General features: G+C 32.6%; 3 protein-coding genes across 4 annotated transcripts; 2 read left to right on the forward strand and 1 right to left on the reverse strand.

Annotated features, from left to right (window-relative positions):
• The first annotated feature begins 86 nt into the window (after positions 1 to 86).
• LOC107907386 (chromatin structure-remodeling complex protein BSH) lies at positions 87 to 5,546 on the forward strand. 2 transcript variants are annotated; one of them, XM_016834755.2, is made up of 11 exons: positions 87 to 484; positions 1,559 to 1,650; positions 1,749 to 1,837; positions 2,126 to 2,220; positions 2,364 to 2,435; positions 2,538 to 2,585; positions 2,733 to 2,816; positions 2,973 to 3,011; positions 3,101 to 3,183; positions 3,383 to 3,445; positions 5,162 to 5,546. In XM_016834755.2, the coding sequence occupies exons 2-11, from the start codon at positions 1,601 to 1,603 to the stop codon at positions 5,259 to 5,261; spliced, it is 723 nt and encodes a 240-aa protein (XP_016690244.1). In that variant the 5' UTR covers positions 87 to 484; positions 1,559 to 1,600; the 3' UTR covers positions 5,262 to 5,546. The 2 variants fall into 2 exon arrangements, with proteins under 2 accessions (XP_016690244.1, XP_016690243.1); XM_016834754.2 differs by having other exon boundaries at positions 1,571 to 1,650.
• A 35-nt stretch (positions 5,547 to 5,581) lies between these two features.
• On the forward strand, positions 5,582 to 7,398 carry LOC107902857 (non-specific lipid transfer protein GPI-anchored 6). Its single transcript, XM_016828969.2, has 3 exons — positions 5,582 to 6,849; positions 6,933 to 7,004; positions 7,082 to 7,398. Exons 1-3 carry the CDS (start codon positions 6,423 to 6,425, stop codon positions 7,225 to 7,227), a joined length of 645 nt encoding a protein of 214 aa, XP_016684458.2. The 5' UTR covers positions 5,582 to 6,422; the 3' UTR covers positions 7,228 to 7,398.
• Positions 7,399 to 8,024: 626 nt separating this feature from the next.
• LOC107907384 (2-oxoisovalerate dehydrogenase subunit beta 1, mitochondrial) lies at positions 8,025 to 12,307 on the reverse strand. Its single transcript, XM_016834752.2, has 13 exons — positions 11,964 to 12,307; positions 11,693 to 11,804; positions 11,445 to 11,480; positions 11,258 to 11,317; positions 11,114 to 11,171; positions 10,914 to 11,011; positions 10,187 to 10,276; positions 10,019 to 10,087; positions 9,864 to 9,950; positions 9,609 to 9,704; positions 9,450 to 9,527; positions 8,431 to 8,517; positions 8,025 to 8,345 (listed from the first exon to the last, which is right to left on the reverse strand). The coding sequence occupies exons 1-13, from the start codon at positions 12,137 to 12,139 to the stop codon at positions 8,310 to 8,312; spliced, it is 1,083 nt and encodes a 360-aa protein (XP_016690241.1). The 5' UTR covers positions 12,140 to 12,307; the 3' UTR covers positions 8,025 to 8,309.
• Positions 12,308 to 16,721: the final 4,414 nt, after the last annotated feature.

A 16,721-nucleotide genomic window follows, 5' to 3' on the forward strand; every position in this document is an offset into this window, starting at 1 on the left:
GTGGTAAAAAAGTTTCGAATTTTAAAAAGATAAAAGCAGCCCCAACGAATGAGTATTACTTTTAGGTGGCCCTAATGAATGCTTCTCTTTTTTGTTTTAAATTCATTATGAACCACAATCTCTATTATTCTTCAACTTTGGCGTAAATAAATGAGTATGTTGAATTCGTTTATATTTATTGCTTAGTTTAAGATGATGTTTTTCATCTATTTTTATATTTAAAGTTGGACATTTGATCCAAGAAAAATTACATATTTGTCATACGTGAAAATTTGACGAAACATTCACCGCACTTGCTTTCAATTTGAAATGAAAAAATAAAAAAACATTAGCCGTCATACACTAACATAAGTTTGAAAAGTAAAACTCTTTTACGTTCTCTCTGGGCCAAGAGAAGGATTCAACTCGAACCCAACAATTTGTTGCATTTCTGGATACACTTCATCTTTCAATTTCATCAGTTACCAAATTTTATTTCTCAACGGTATGTAAAAAAGCTTTCTTTTCTTTTTTGTTTTGTTTCATGGATGAGTTTTTTTTCCCCTCTATTCATTTCAACCGAATCAGCGTCCACTCCACCAATTTCTAAATCCGTAACAGTAACAAAGAAAATACCACCAATACGCTGAAACTGCTACATCCTCTGCCTTTGTTGTATTTTGTTTGTGTGTATGTAAATAGCATGAAGTTGGGGCTCTGTTGGTTTCTTAGTTCACTTTATCTGATTTCTCTCTATATGTCTCCAATTTTCGAGATCTGTGGATTTTTTTTCTACATGGTTTCACGGCATTTTTCTGTTGTTGCTGGGTTTTTTTTATTCAACCATTAAGAGAAACTTTGACAGATTTTGGGTGAATGTAATCGTTGAGAAGAAGAAAAAATGAACCAGCGCTGTTTAATAAGTGTAGAGTTGGAATATTAGCATTTGCAACTTTTCTCTTATCTCCATAACTGTTTCTTTTGTAAAAAAAATATAAAACCTTAGTTTTGATTTTAGTATTTTGCTTTACTTTTGAAATTTTCTAGTTTTGATTTTAGTATTCTGCTTTACTTTTGAAAATTTCTTTTTATTTGGTTTTTTAAATCTGAGTTTGCAAAATCATATGTATTTGCATATAATATGTGGTATACTTTATTAAGTAATACATTTATAATAATTTATATATTTTTTAAAATTTCCTTGGCAATTTATTAAATTTAATTGATTTACAGAATAGATATAAATACATTCATAAGAGTGAAAAAGTTTTTGGGTTAGAATTAGAAAACCCAGGAGGCGGAGTTGAAGCAAGTTCCATTGCTGAAGAAATTGATTTACAGAATAGAAATAAATTTATTCATAAATATGTACTCCAGGGTTGTTAAAAAGATGATTTTAATAGTCAGATTAAAAAATTAAATATGGGCCGGGCCGGGCTTACAATATATAATCCGGGTTGGTTTTGGGCAAAATTTTTGGCTCACTGCCTAGAAAACGGGACTAAAATTTTGTTGAGGTCCGGCTCATGATCAGCTCTAGTTTAGAGTCTCAAAATTTTTAACATATCTGTTTATGGAGGTTGAAAATTAGGGAGGGAAAGTTAGTGTTAGGTGAATCAATATGAAATCGCCGGCGTCAGCTTCATGGAAAGCCCCTCTAAAGTTCAGGATGTAAGCTCCTCATTCTTAAATCTTCTTTTTATTTAGGATTTGTGTCATTTTGTTAGGATTAAAAGCTTGATTTTCTAATTGTGATCCATAAATTGTAGGCCAACAGCTGAAAATTTAATACCCATTAGGCTTGACATAGAAGTCGATGGACAGCGCTATAAAGATGCTTTCACTTGGAACCCTTATGGTATGCATTCACTTTATTAAATATGTTTCTCATGAATTCAAGAAATTTCGGGGACTTTTTTTGGCCAATATGAATTTGAAAATTTGGATTTTAGATCTCTTTTGTTATATGATTTTATATTAAATTTCAAATTCGTAAATATTTGATTACATTTTCATGTGTTTGATTGCACGCTTATATTATTTCTGGAATTCAGATTTATTATTTAAAAATTAGAGTTCTTTAACGCTACCTTAGTGTAATTTGCTAATCGGACATATTCTTGTGTTTGTATATTTGTTCTAAAAGATCCGGATTCAGAGGTGGTGATGTTTGCAAAAAGGACTGTAAAAGACTTGAAGCTTGCCCCTGGTTTCCTTCCGCAAATTGTTCAATCCATTCAGGTCATCTTAACTGTTTTCTTTTCTCTCATTTCAATGTTCAACAAAAAGAAATGAAAAGAAAAGAAAAGAAATTGGCACTTTTAAAGCTGATTTTTAGTTGTACTTAACATTCTCCTATTCTTCGCTTTGCATGTTATCTTCAGTCACAGCTTGCCACCTTTCGATCATATGAAGGTCAAGACATGTATGTTGGTGACAAGATCATTCCAATTAAGGTTTCTGTCATAAATGAAGCACTAATAACATTTATATAAATATCACCATTTTCCTTTAATGATTTTCTAACACCTACTTATCCATCACATGGACTTCATCAGCTTGATCTTCAAGTCAATCATACAGTTATCAGGGATCAGTTTTTATGGGTAAGAATTGGAAAATGAATTTGTACGATATCATTATCATATGCATGTTCTTGTGTTTTCTCATGCTTGTTCATCATTTATCTTTTATGAGCTATGCAATTATTTCTCAATGAGATGCTTGAATGCTGTTATCTTTATTTGTTATAGGACTTGAACAACTTTGATAGTGATCCTGAAGAATTTGCTAGAACTCTGTGCAAAGATTTAGGTATTGAAGACCCTGAAGTTGGGGTAAGCAATTCATTTTAGAAGCATACTTGTAAAATATTCATCCTACCTGAACATGATGAGAAACAGATAACAGTACAGTATTTCTCTTTCAAGCCTGTTTCATTTTGTTTCTGTGCCTTTAAAACATATCTTATATGATTTCTTTACTCTTTGCAGCCTGCAGTTGCCTTTGCAATCAGGGAGCAACTTTATGAGGTAGTTATCAGACGTTTCTACTTAATCTTAGCCATTGATGCATATATGGCATGGTTGTTATCATATCGCTGTAATGTTGTGTTTTTTAGATTGCAATTCAAAATGTAACTTCAGCAAGGGAGAACAGAATAAGCAAAAAGGGTCGTCGGGCTGCTGAACATTTCACTCCCAGGTTTTTATGTTGTTTCCTTGTAATATGGTCAGAAATAGGATGGATTTTTTTTCTTATCCGAATGGTTTGGTACTTCAGCTTTTTTCACCTCCTGCCACCCCTCAATTCTTTTCTGGCTACTACATTGGTTTTGTCCAAGCATGGCAGACCTCAATGTTCTATGTATTGATGACATTACTTTCTGTTTTCCCTCTCACAGTAAAGCTAGTGGTGCTGCACTGGACTTGATGAAGTTATTCAGTTTCAGGTCAAGTGTTGTCCGGTATGCTCTCTGTCTCATGCTGAATAATTTTCCCTATTGAGCCTTGAAAAATTGTTATGGTCCATTTAGAAACTTGTATTTTATGGGTCGGGATTTGGATTTCAAAATCCAAATGCTTTGTTCGAAAATGGTTTTATTTAGGTTTGGGTCAAATTTAAAAGGTCCATCTAAGATTTCAAAATACTTCTTGTATCAAGTATTTTTAAAAGTCAACAGAAGCAGTACTTTTAATATTTGATTGAACTTAAATCTAGATTCATTAAAGTTGAGAATTTCTAATTCATAAATTTTAAATCAAAAGAATCGAAGTTTATAAAGTTTAAATCCATATCCATGTTCAATTTTAGGCTGACAAATTCAAAGTTCTGCTGTCGTAATTTATAAATTGCTTGACAGCTCCATGTCTAAGTGAAATTATTCTGTGACTTAGGCCGACCATTTATCAGATAGGAAATGGATTGGTTTGAAAATAAATTTAGAACTCTGATCCAAAATTATCTTGATTCAATGGAACATTACTTTTTCTCAACTTCATCTCTCTACTGAGTTGTACACTCATGCTTATGCATTGCATTGCATTGCCTTTAATGGTTCTTGAAACCATTAAAAGATTTAAAAGACATCCACCTTGTCAAAACTGTCAAACTAAGTCCTCCATTATATATCATATCTCCTAGGGATAAAGCATTTCAATTAAATCCTTGGCAGAAGACACTAGTTAATGGGTGTACAGTAGACATAGCTAGTTATAGCTGCAGACCTCGCGATATTATTTCAGCGAGGGATTAACAAAAATCTAGAACTCTGATTCTATATTATCTTGGTTCATCCACCCATAAGGAATTACCATAACATTTGAACCTTCACCCATTACAATAAAAAGGATTAGTAGTCAAATAATAGATAGGACATGGATTGGTTTGAAAATACATGAATTGCTTTTCGTAAAATATTATTCTCATCAGACTTGATCTTGACTAAATTAGCAAAAAACAAGGGTTGTGTCCCCTTTTAACTTGAGTTAAGGTTAAAGGAAGACGATGTAATGGATTTGATTTGGAGAATTTTTTTCTTATTTATCTATGATAGAGCCATCGGGAGAATTTCATTCTTTGTGCACTATTTTTTGTATTCCATATTAAAAAGGAATTGGGAATACATAACTTATACAAAAGAAAGGCTAGCTAGAGGCTAAACTAAAAAAAAAGTATCTTAAGCAATTGCAATAGTTGGCTTCATCTTACACATACAATTATACTCAATTTGATGGAATTGTTTTATCTAAAAGGGGATCTATAATTTTGCACGTGAAGTGTTATTTCTTGGTTTTGTCCAGCAGATAATAACTTGATTATTTTTAGATAATAGTAGATAGAAACAACACTACTAAGTAGTCCTATTGATAAGAGAGATCTAAGTCTCAACCAAATCATTGAATCTTTTGTCAGTTTGAAAGCATTGATGTAGCTTCACTTTGTAGAAATGGTTTAGTGGTTTTGGTATCCCTTTTCATGCACTTGTTAAGTATTCCCATTTAATATTACTGCATATTTCTGACTAGCAATTATTACATTTTCATGTTGCTTTTTAATTTATGTGCTCTGTATGTTTACACCCATTTTGCTTGATCACTAATCTGTTTGCTCTGTTACTTCGTTAGAAAACTTCAAAAGAAGAAAATACTTATGGTTTGCCTTTTGTTTTCCGTTGCATCAGGAAAAGAAAGGAGTGGGATTATTATAAACCCGTTCTTGACCTTTTATCTAATGAGGAAGTAGACGCTCTCGAAGCCAAAGAAGAAAGGAGTGGCCGGTAAATAGACATAATACGTATAAATGCATTTCTAATTCTTTCGTGTCTTTTTCTGCTCAACAGTGTGTTAGATATTACGAGAATCAATTATATTAGGCAGTTTATGCTGTTTATAAACGATAACATTTTCAAGAACTATCAGCTGTTAGCATAAAATTTAATGGCGTCGACCAAGTACTTAAAAAAACCCGACTTGGTTAATAGTTTCCAAGTTCATGTACTAGTTAGATCTGAAAAAAGTTCAGGCACAAGTTAAGTATAAGTTGTCAAGTTTAAAGGCTAAAGTATATATTAATTTTTTTTAGGACTTGTCAATGTTCTATTGGCTGCTAACATAAAATTTAACAGCGTTAGCTAGGTACCTAAAAAAATACCAATTTGGTTAACGGTTTCCACGTTTAGGTACTAGTTAGATGCAAAAAAAAATGTTTAGATACTAATTAATTTGTTTAATATATCTGTTTATATCTGTTTATAGTGGTTGAAAATTAGGGAGGGAAAGTTAGTGTTAAATCGCCGGCGTCAGCCTCATTCTTAAATCTTCTTTTTATGTAGGATTTGTGTCATTTTGTTAGGATTAAAAGCTTGATTTTCTAATTTTGGTCCAAAAATTCAGTTAGTCACGGATGGGATCCCAAAGGATCACGGATTCATTCAAAACATTCACGGGCTCCCCTTCTTCCCACACTATTATTATTATTTGATACTCCAATCCAGAGCAGCCCTACATATGCGACAACACTACCCAGCTGGAAATGACATCCACCTTCAACTTAATTAATTTATTAATTCCATCATGTTACACAAACTCAAATTATCTATTTCATTTTAAGAGCCTGCAAAAACAATAATTTATAATGCAATGAAATGGTTTTATTTGATGTAAAAGAAAATAGAACTATATGCACATATTATAAAACCAAATGACAATATTTCTAAAAAAAACCCTTATATGTGTAATAAGTAAATACCAAGAAAAAGGCTAAGAAGAGTTAAAAACTGTGATTGGGGAGAAAGTAGGCTGAGCAGCAGATAACCACCTAAAATAGCTTTCAAGTATAACAAGGTTGGGAGGTTGTTCCAATTTTAATTTATGCAACTTTTACTGTCCCGGACTGGCACGTGAATATAAAGTGATCCATCCTCGTCACATGTGAATATATATATGGGGGTGTGTGTCTATGCCCTGGAACAGTTACAGTTTCGATCCATCCATCTTTTTCTCTTCTTCCCAGCAGAAATAATAATAGCACTAATCATGGAGTCCAAACATGGGAGTTGGAGACTCTCATTAATGTTGCTTCTGGTTATGCTTGGGTTGGCAAAAGCTGATATCAATCAAGACAAAACAGAATGTAGTAATGAGCTAGTAGGGCTGGCTCCATGTCTCCCTTATGTTGGTGGAGACGCAAAAACCCCTACCATAGATTGTTGCAGTGGGCTGAAACAGGTGCTGGATAAGAGCCGGAAATGCCTGTGTGTACTGCTTAAAGATAGAGATGACCCCAGCCTTGGCCTCAACATCAACGCTACTCTCGCGGCAACACTTCCTACCACTTGTCGTGCCCCTGTCAACATGACCGACTGCATCTGTAAGTATAACATACTACTACCACTCCAAAACCCAAGTCATTCACACTTGCTCTCATTTTGATTCCCTTGCCCATCCTTTCAGCTCTTCTGCACTTGACTCCCGATTCCCAGGAAGCTAAGTTATTTCAAGGATATCAGAAGCTGACACACACTGGTAAATTTAAGCCTTTATCGCATAATCACTATACTCATTTCTCTCTACTCTTTTACTAATTTTCAAGTATATGATAGGCAACTCCAACTCCACTACCACTGCTGCTGCTGCTGCTGCTGCAGACAAGAGTGATGGAGGAAAGGAAAAGAGGTGGCTGGGAGTAGAGATAGCGTTCGGAGTTTCACTATGGATTTTCACCATAAACCGGAACCTTGGTGTGTGATTGATTTCTTCTATAAACAGTGATCCAGTTTTTATGTGTCGTACATTCTCTTTCATTCACTTGTCTTGCTTTGCCCAACAATTCCTGGCTAGATGTAGATCACATGTGGACTAAAGCTTTTTATTTCTTACCTCCCATCATCAAAACAAAACAACATATGTCTTGCCTTCATCTTAATTTTGCAATTATATATTTCTGCCAACATGGATTAATTGGTATGGTAGGGAACACATCTCAATATACTTTTGCTCCTTCATTCCATTTTCACAGGTATCTCCGACTATATCAAACCCAAATACATAACCAATGTATTCAAATGGTTTTGTCGGTTGCAGCATTTGCTTATTGATTTATGTCAACTTGATCCTTGATTATATCTTTTATTTTATTAAATTAAAAATTCAACTAAATAAATATTTCGGTCTTATTGTAATGTATGCTTAATATGTTGGTTATATAATATAACCATACGTAATTTACCCTTAAATTCAATAAAAATGTTTGCTTAAGGTTAAAATGCTTATGTTGCAGATTGGTTTTCTCTAACAAAGAAAACATCTAAATCTAAAAAGAAAACGTTTTTTCATGGTTGAAAGTTTTGATATCTAACCAAAGCGGCAGATACCAAGCTGCCGTACCGTACTCAGTCCTTCATCGTGCTACATCCTTTTTCCCCGTTGAACCATTGACTCTTGGTCTGGCTTTAACCAAAGCAACTCGTAGACCCTATTTGTACTCCTTCGATTTCTATGTTTTGACTTTTACCAAATATCAGAAGATGGTGATGAAGAAAACAATAAAAGAAGCAAGAACGGTTTTTATTTATTTTTGAAATATATTATTTTATAATTTTAAAGTTTGATATACTTGTATCAATCAACAAGCACGTTTGCTTTGCAATTATTATCATTATTACTACTTAAAATAAGAGTTACAGTTAAATAGATAGATTTCTAGCTTCACGCCAACACTGCCGCTATCTTTTCCTCATGATGAAAGGATCGGTATCTGCCAGTGTGAGTTTTTTCTTCTTAATGCGTTAATGTATGCAGGTATGTAGATAGGTTTATCTGGGAAATTTTCTAGTAATTCACGGTTGCTTTGATAGCATCCAAAATCTGCACACATGTAACCACCATAGAAAACATGTTAGCAATGATAATTCACCCTGATAATTGGAATTTGAAGACTACGAAAAATAACCTTGTTCTTGGTTGGCATATAGAAGGGTTCAAAAACAAGAGGGAATGGGGTGTCAAGGCCACACACTCTTGCTACCGGAGCTTCTAACTGCACCCACATCAACAAATGCATTCTCATTATTTACAAAATGACAAAATACCTGCCTCTCCTAAACAATTCATTTTACCCCTATATTTCAACTGCTAATGTCAGATATCATCCTAACCAAACCACAACAATCCTTATTTTCTTTGCCAACTATAGTACCAGCTCATTATGTCTTCTTCAGTTGAACATCTCATATCTCAAACTATTTCATTGAACAGCCAATTATGGTATTTATTGTTCCCCGTAAGCACCATTACAATCATCGGTCCAATGTAAGCAGCAGATAGTTTAGCTTGGTACTTGGCACCATAATGTGTTTGGTAACACCGTATAATTAAACAAGCAAATGCATTATGTAAATGTGTTCTAATTAGAATGTAGTATATCTCCTAAAGAAATTTGTTTCTCCATTAAAAACCAAATGCCTAAAATCTAGTACATATAGATTAGGCTAATTTAAGTATTTTATATGGATTAGGGAAACCTCAAGGTGTTATCCTAGGTCAGCTAAATAATAAATAATTCCCACATAGCCGTCTGGATTCTAGCCATTGGGTCCCTCTCGATTCTAGCAACTTAGAGTCAGTTCCATGCTTATACTCCACTCCATCCCACACAGACAGTTTCAAGCTACTTTTGGTCAGTTCTATTCCATTTCATGCACTTGTCACCAGAAAGACAAGTCAGTATGCTGTACCCCTTCTTTCTTCTTCCCTTCTCTTAAAAAAAAAATATTACTATTAATGGTTTTGGGGTGGGGGTGTAGATGGGATTGGTGCTGGCAAGCATGTTTGGGACTTAAGAGGTGTAAAAATATGATTGCTTGTGCCCATGAAAGACCTTAGATTCTGTCCTAATGGAAAAAGAAGATAATAGTTGGATAGTTTCACTGTAATAATACATAAACAGAAGACAGAAAATGGAATCAATACCCTTAGAAAGCAACGTTCAACGATGGAAGCCGAGATCTCTGCACCAAATCCTCCTGTAACTGGAGCTTCATGACTAATCTATGTAGATGAAAAAGGACTTATTAACCACCAACCTTTTGGGGGGCATATTCATATTTACTAAAGAGCTTTTATTCTTACAAGAACTCTTCCAGTTTTTCTGACTGAGGCTTCAACTGTTTCTTTGTCCCAGGGCAATAGAGTTTTCAGATCTATAAGTTCACAAGAAATTCCATCCTGCAAAACCTCATAGTAAAATTAATTTGGACGTTTCAATGGTAAAAATTCTTAAACTATCTGAACATATAAACATATCAAGCCAGTGCCCCTTATAGTAGGTCACACTATGGTCATTGATCAGCACAACTGAGAAAGCTGAGAAATAGAATTACTAACCTTTTCTGCTTCATTACAGGCCTGTTCCATGACAGAGAGCTGCGCTCCCCACCCTACTAGTGTGATATCACTGCCTTGCCGAATGACCTAAGTGTTGAATCAAAATTTTAAAATACGATTCAGGATTTTCTATTGAAACAGAAACAAGCAGTTACCTCTGCCTCAGATAGAGGCAACATATAGTCATGCTCAGGCACTTCTTCCACTGCCAAACGGTAAAGCCACTGGACTTGCAAGGTACATTAACAGTTTAGTCAAAGAAATCATCAAGGACAAATTCAGTACAAATGAAACTTACAATCTGAGATATGATTAGCAAGTACCTTTGGTTCAAAAAAGACAACAGGGTTTGGATCACGAATGCATGACAACAGTAATCCTTTTGCTTGCCGTGGGCTGCGAGGAATGACCACCTATAGCAGAAGCACATTTTAGAGGGCGAAAGCTTTACAAATTTAAAGAAGACAAGTCACTTTGGGATAGAAAGTTTATGAACAAGAAAAGTGCCAAATGTTTTGAAAACCGCACGAAAATATGTTGAACAAAACATATCAACAAAGGTTAATTAAATAAAAAGTAAAATGACCAACATATAAGACAACAAAAGGACAATATCAAAGTTCAAAGTGCAACAAGTACAAGCAAAATGTCAGTTAAAGTGTTCACTTCTTCCATGACTGAATTAACAAATATTCAGAAGGAACATATCTTTTTATCTGATGGAGAACTGTGTTAGCAATAGTAGATTTCAAGGAAGGGGAAAAGAAGCGTAAATGCTAAAAGAATGAAAAGTATAAAATAGAGTAAATAATATAAGTTTGTGGTGGTGTTGCTAATTCCTTGTCAAATTGTGCACATGGTGCCTGCAGCACATCACAATGACAACATGTATGATTTAATAAAGGGAGATGCCTGAAAGACTCAAAATTGAGTTATTTCTATGTTTTTTCTATGCATGAAAGTAGCAATCGGCTACTGCACTTGAAATAGAAGGATAGCATCAGAGAATAAGAAATGAAAGACAAACAACCTCAGGAAGTGAAAATATACTTTTATACCAGGAACATGGCAAAAGAAAGCTTCAGGTGATTGTGAGTGGTAATGTCCACCATGACCCACAGCGCCATAAGGGGCTCTTATTGTCAAACCTGGAAATTTGTTTGAAACTACATCAAGCAAAAGAAAAAAAGGAGCCGGTTGCAAGAATCAGAATGAACCGCTATCCAATTAGAGTCAATGAGCAAAGATACCTCCGCAATTGAATTGGTTGCCACTCCGGTATCTAAACTTGGCAGCTTCATTTACAATCTACAATAGTAAATTATGTTTAACAAAAAAAAGGAGGGGGTTTATATTGGGAAAATGAATAGCAAAGAAGTAGAGAAGATGCATGCCTGATCAAAAGCAGGGTATATGTAATCTGCAAACTGAATTTCCGCTATGGCCCGATTTCCCTGTTATGTTAAACGAAAGAAATAGCAGAGCAATTGTGCTAAACAGATTAGAAAGGCAAATTGACAGAAGGTTGAAATTTTGAGGTGATGCAGTCAACTGATTCACTGCTTCATAGTTCATACTCACCATTGCGGCTAGGCCAATTCCAAATCCGACAATGCCCTACAAAATGATTGAGGTCGAAAGTGATTGAAACTCAAAACAGAAAATATTTAAAAAGAGCAAAACTAAGTCATATTGTCCTGATGAAGATGAGTTAGATTAGTGAAGTTGAAGTTGAAATTGTAGAGCTGAAGAAGAAATGAAACATAATTAAAGAGGTGAAAGAGGGTAGATAAGCGCCGCATTCAGAAGCGGAAATTGATAGAACATACCTGTTCACAGAGAGGGGTATTGAAAACCCTAGCTTTACCAAATCGGTCAGAGAGTCCGGTAGTGCAACGGAAAACCCCGCCAAAGCTAACATCTTCTCCGAAAACAAATGCGCTGGTAAGCAATTGTGAAAAGGTAAAAATAAGTAGGACTCGTAAATAATCATCAAGAAGCCGATTATCTTGCTAGCTACTTCCAAACATATTATTATTAAACAAGCTGCTGGTATATGTTAAAAACAAATTTAAGTGAATGTCAATAAAAGATAAGAACCGATTATCAGTTTCAAGCGCAATATGAAGGGCTTGATTGATGGCGGAGTAAAGGTTGATGGATTTGGCGTTGCCGTTGCCATTGCCATCGCCATCGCAAGTAGCAGTCGAAAAAGGTTTCCTCCTCCTTACAAGGCCAAGGCCAAGCCTTTTGCCAATAATATTCCTCAAACCCATTTGGATTTTCTTTTTCTGCAACAAACAAACCAACCACTTCCAAGATTCTTTAATTGTTCTATTCAATCATGCCACGCTTACGCTTACGCTTATCCCTACCCCGAACCTGTAATTGCATCCTTATCTCTCATGTTGGATAAATTTTTTTTTTTAGTCTTAAAATACGTGGCAGTATATTTTTTGACCTTTATCTGATAATTATTGCTAAAAGTACCGTAAACAACCCCTCTACTATACCTTGGATTGCATTTCAGTCCCCTTACTTGGAAAATGGGAAACTGGCCCCTGTACCTTAAATAAAGTAGCCAAATGATCCCTCTGTTAAAATTTCCTTCCATTTTGCTGTTATCTGCTGATGTGGAATTATGATATATATTTTAGATTAAATGACATGGAAAGTTTGATGCGACAGACATGTTTGTTTGGTATCTTGTAAGGAAAATTTTGAGTTTTAGTGATTAGGTGAGTGTTGAGAAATTATCAGTTTTTGTTAGTTTTTTAATTGTTAAATTTTATATATGAACTGAACAGTTTAGGTCAATGTTCAAGAGGGTTTTTTTTGTTTGTTTGTTTGTTAATCCTCCAAATTGTTCTTCAATCGAATGAAATGGGTGTTCTTCGATTTAAGGATTAGATTTTGACATGTTTGGTAACAAAATGAGTTTAATAAAAATAGTTTTTTACACTAATCACCAATAATTTTCCATAACAAGATATTATTTTGTTCCTTTCTTTGAAGTATAGGGATCAAATAGGAGATTAAAATGCAATCTAAGAGGGGCTGCTATGCCAATTTTACCGATAATTATTTTATCCATCGTTTTGGAATGGAATAAATTTTGTGAACTATGATGCTTTTTTTTCTTAATGTTGAAGTATATAATGCATTTTACAGATCGTCTTATGAAATTGTTTACTTCGTTAACAATGGACAAATTAATTATAAATTATATAAATCTATATATTAGATACACATAAATTTTACTAGTAGTTATACTCTCTCTCACAATAAATTGCGCAGACAATTGCTCTACAATTAAATAAAAATTACATAAAAAAATATTTTTAATTTAAGATTAATAATTAAATAGAATATCATATTTAATTTCTAAATGCTTAAATTACTATTCTTTAACTTGATAATTTTTCTGATTTTGGGATTTGAACTTTATTTTTGTCTAAGTTAAGGTGAGGCCTAAACTTATTTTTTTGTTTCAAGTTAGGTCTTGAACTTGACAATTATTCTTACATTAGAACCTAGATTTTAGGGTTTTCAAAGATTAACTTGGACAAAAAAATTCTAATCCCAATGTGAGAACATTTATCAAGTTCTAGGGCTTAACTTGGACCAAAAAAAGTATTAGTCCTAATGTGGGAACAATTATCAAGTTTAAGGTCTAACTTGGACAAAAAAAATTTTAAGCCCCAACGTCGGAAAAGTTATCAAGTTCAAGCTCAAAAATGTGATTTAACCCATTTCTAAAAGACAATGTAAATATAAAAAGGAGTTCAATACATTTTGGGACTTAAACTTGGTAACTTTTCCCACATTTTTGAACCTAAATTTTTTTTGGCAAGTTAGGCCTTGAACTTGACAATTGTTTCCACATTGGGGTTTTAACTCTATTTTTTATCCAAGTTAGTCTTTCGAAGCCTTAATGCGGGATAATTGCCAAGTTCAGGCCCAATGTGTGAATAATTGTCAAATTCAAGGCTTAACTTTAACTAAAAAAAGTTTAGACCCAAATATGGAAAAAGTTGCCAAGTCTAGGTCCCATAGTGGGAACAATTACCAAATTTAGGACCTAAATTGGATAAAATGTAGAAAATTTTGCCAAGTTCAACCCCAAATTATGATCTAACCCTTTAAAAAAAACTGTAATCATCATATACGCTAGTTTACTTTTAATTTCAATTAATCAATGGTCCCCGCTCAAATACAAACACTGAAATACCTTTTTTAACAATAAATATTAAAATTATACATGAACTTCGATATAATTTTTAAGGTTGTACATCAATTTTAATTTGATGCATTTATATACATCAAACTTTAATATTTTCTATTTAATCATGTGTAAATTGCTAACATGGCATTTTATCAGGTTAAAACACAAACAGTTATTTCCACATAAATTAAAAAGAGCATGTTTCTTGGGGGAAATAAGAAATTCTTTTTCCAAGTGTGTTTATTTTTTTTCAATTTAAGTGGAAATAATTTAAATTTATTTTCTTTTTAGCCTATTAAAATATCATGTTAGCAATTTAAACTTGGCTTAATAGAAAATTGAGCAACATAAATAACGGGTTAGTGAAATGTGAAAATTGAACTAAATTTAAAGTATGATTATATAAATGTACCAAATTAAATTTGATGTACAAGATTGCAAATTTTATTAAAGTTTATGTTGATATTTATCCCCAAGTTTTAAATATCAAATCTCTTTTCTTGGTTCAAATCTATATAGATAAGTGGCGAAGTTAGGGGGGTTGGTAGGTCCCGGTTCCCCTAAAATAGAAAATTTTACATTCAGGTTATTTTTTAATTATTAAATTTCAACATTAGTAATGGTAAAATTTTACTTTGGTCTCCAAGAATGATAAAAAAATAATTTAATCATTTAAAAATTATAAAGATATAAACTATTAAAATGATGAAATTAAATTTTTACTATCATAAAAAATATACAATTTAATTTTGACCTCAAAAAATTTTCTAACCTCGTCCCTAAATTTAAAAATCTTTTTTTATTTATTTCTCGTATCTCTATAATTGAAAAATAGATTCATAATATAATAATTTTTTACCCACAATATCTCAAGCAACTTTTTAAAAATATTTATCAATAATAAATTAATTACATTATAATATTATTGTTTTAAAAATCTATTGAAAAAAAATCAGTTTTCTAAATTGTTGATAAATTATTCAAATTAGATGTATTGAGCCTATGTTTACCAATATAAAGCTCAATTTCTATCAAAATTTGTCCCCATTTACATTCATTCAATTTTTTAATGTATATTTTATCAAAAAAAATTAATGTATATATTTCTTTTATTATAAGTATATTTTCTATAGTTTATTTCAATTTTGTTTTATTAATCCATTTTACTCTGCCAATATGGTAATTTTTATTATTTTTACTCCTCGCCTTATTTACTCTTTAATTTGCATTTTTAATGTTTTACAAATAAAAAAAATTATCTTTAAGTCCCTCATCAAACTTTTTCTTGATGGGTTTTTCAATATATACATATCAAACAGGAAAAAGAAATATGGAAATAAGTTGATAATGAAATTATTTAGTGAAATAGTGGATTTCTAATTATCTCCCTCAAACCGAAGCCTACACAACCATGGTCAGCTTCATCATCTCCCTTTGACAGGCCTTCTGTTGATCTTGGTGACAAGCATTTGCAGGGAACACTGTGGTGTTTTACATGTCTTTTTATTGGTGATTGGTTCACGAACATGTGCCTGTTAGATCAGCATCTTTGATCCCAAAATTTCTAATGCAAGCCTTGTTGACTAAGCGAAACTACGTTGCAGCTATTTCAATGGATTGCAGTCTTGAATAGCAACTGACAAAAGAGAAAGTGAATGCATGAAACAACTAATCTACTCACGTAGCAAGCGAATCCCAGAAGTGCCAATTCCTGCTGATTTTTATGTCCGCAACCACTCTATTTTGCTAAATATCTAGCTGTATAAATTGAAAAAAAAAAAAAAAACCTTTTTCGTGTCTCACTATTTTATCATGTTAAATATATATTAAAATTTTCTAATAAAAATAACCAAAAAAGAAATTTGTCCTTTCTTTTCTTTAAATTAACAAGAAATGCAAAATGGAAAAAGCATGAGAGTTCCACAGTATCACCCTCGACATCTAAAAATATTTGAAAAGTAATACATTGATTAAATTATATCACCCTGTGCTAATATATATATTGGTTATTCACATACCATAGCGTTGGATGATGAGTTTATTAATAATTTGATTTTTGTTTCAATATGCAGGGGTGCTACCCAGCTTAACATTCAAAAAGTAAATAAAACTCAAATTCATATGTAGAGGATTTAAAATTTCGAGGGGCCAAATATAAATAAATGATAAAAAACATTTCATACAATTTAAGCCATCTACATTTATCAAACTAATCAAATACAAATAAAAGTTATTTAGTTGCACCAATTTATTTATAATAAAATGATTAAAGATTTTATTTGATTATTTTATTTATTTTTCATCAAAGTTTTTGGTAATCATATTTAATTGTATATTTATTAACTTATAAACATATTTATTTAATGTTGGTTTAAATGATAAATGATTCACTTTTCTCACTTCAACCGTTATGATATGTGTCCTTGAGACAGTTAAAATCATTTAGGAAAGATTTATAAGAGACTCTAAATATTCAACTTTGTTTAAGAGAATTTTAAGCTTATTGTTAAAGTTTACTCATTAAAGTATTTCACATATTTAAAAAATAAATAAATAACATGTGGGAACCATGCGTTTGGGGATTTAGTCTAGCTTTTGTAGCTTGTTTTTATTTCTTCTTTGTCACCAAAACA

Source organism: Gossypium hirsutum, chromosome D05 (assembly GCF_007990345.1).
Source record: "Gossypium hirsutum isolate 1008001.06 chromosome D05, Gossypium_hirsutum_v2.1, whole genome shotgun sequence".
Lineage (NCBI taxonomy): Eukaryota > Viridiplantae > Streptophyta > Magnoliopsida > Malvales > Malvaceae > Gossypium > Gossypium hirsutum.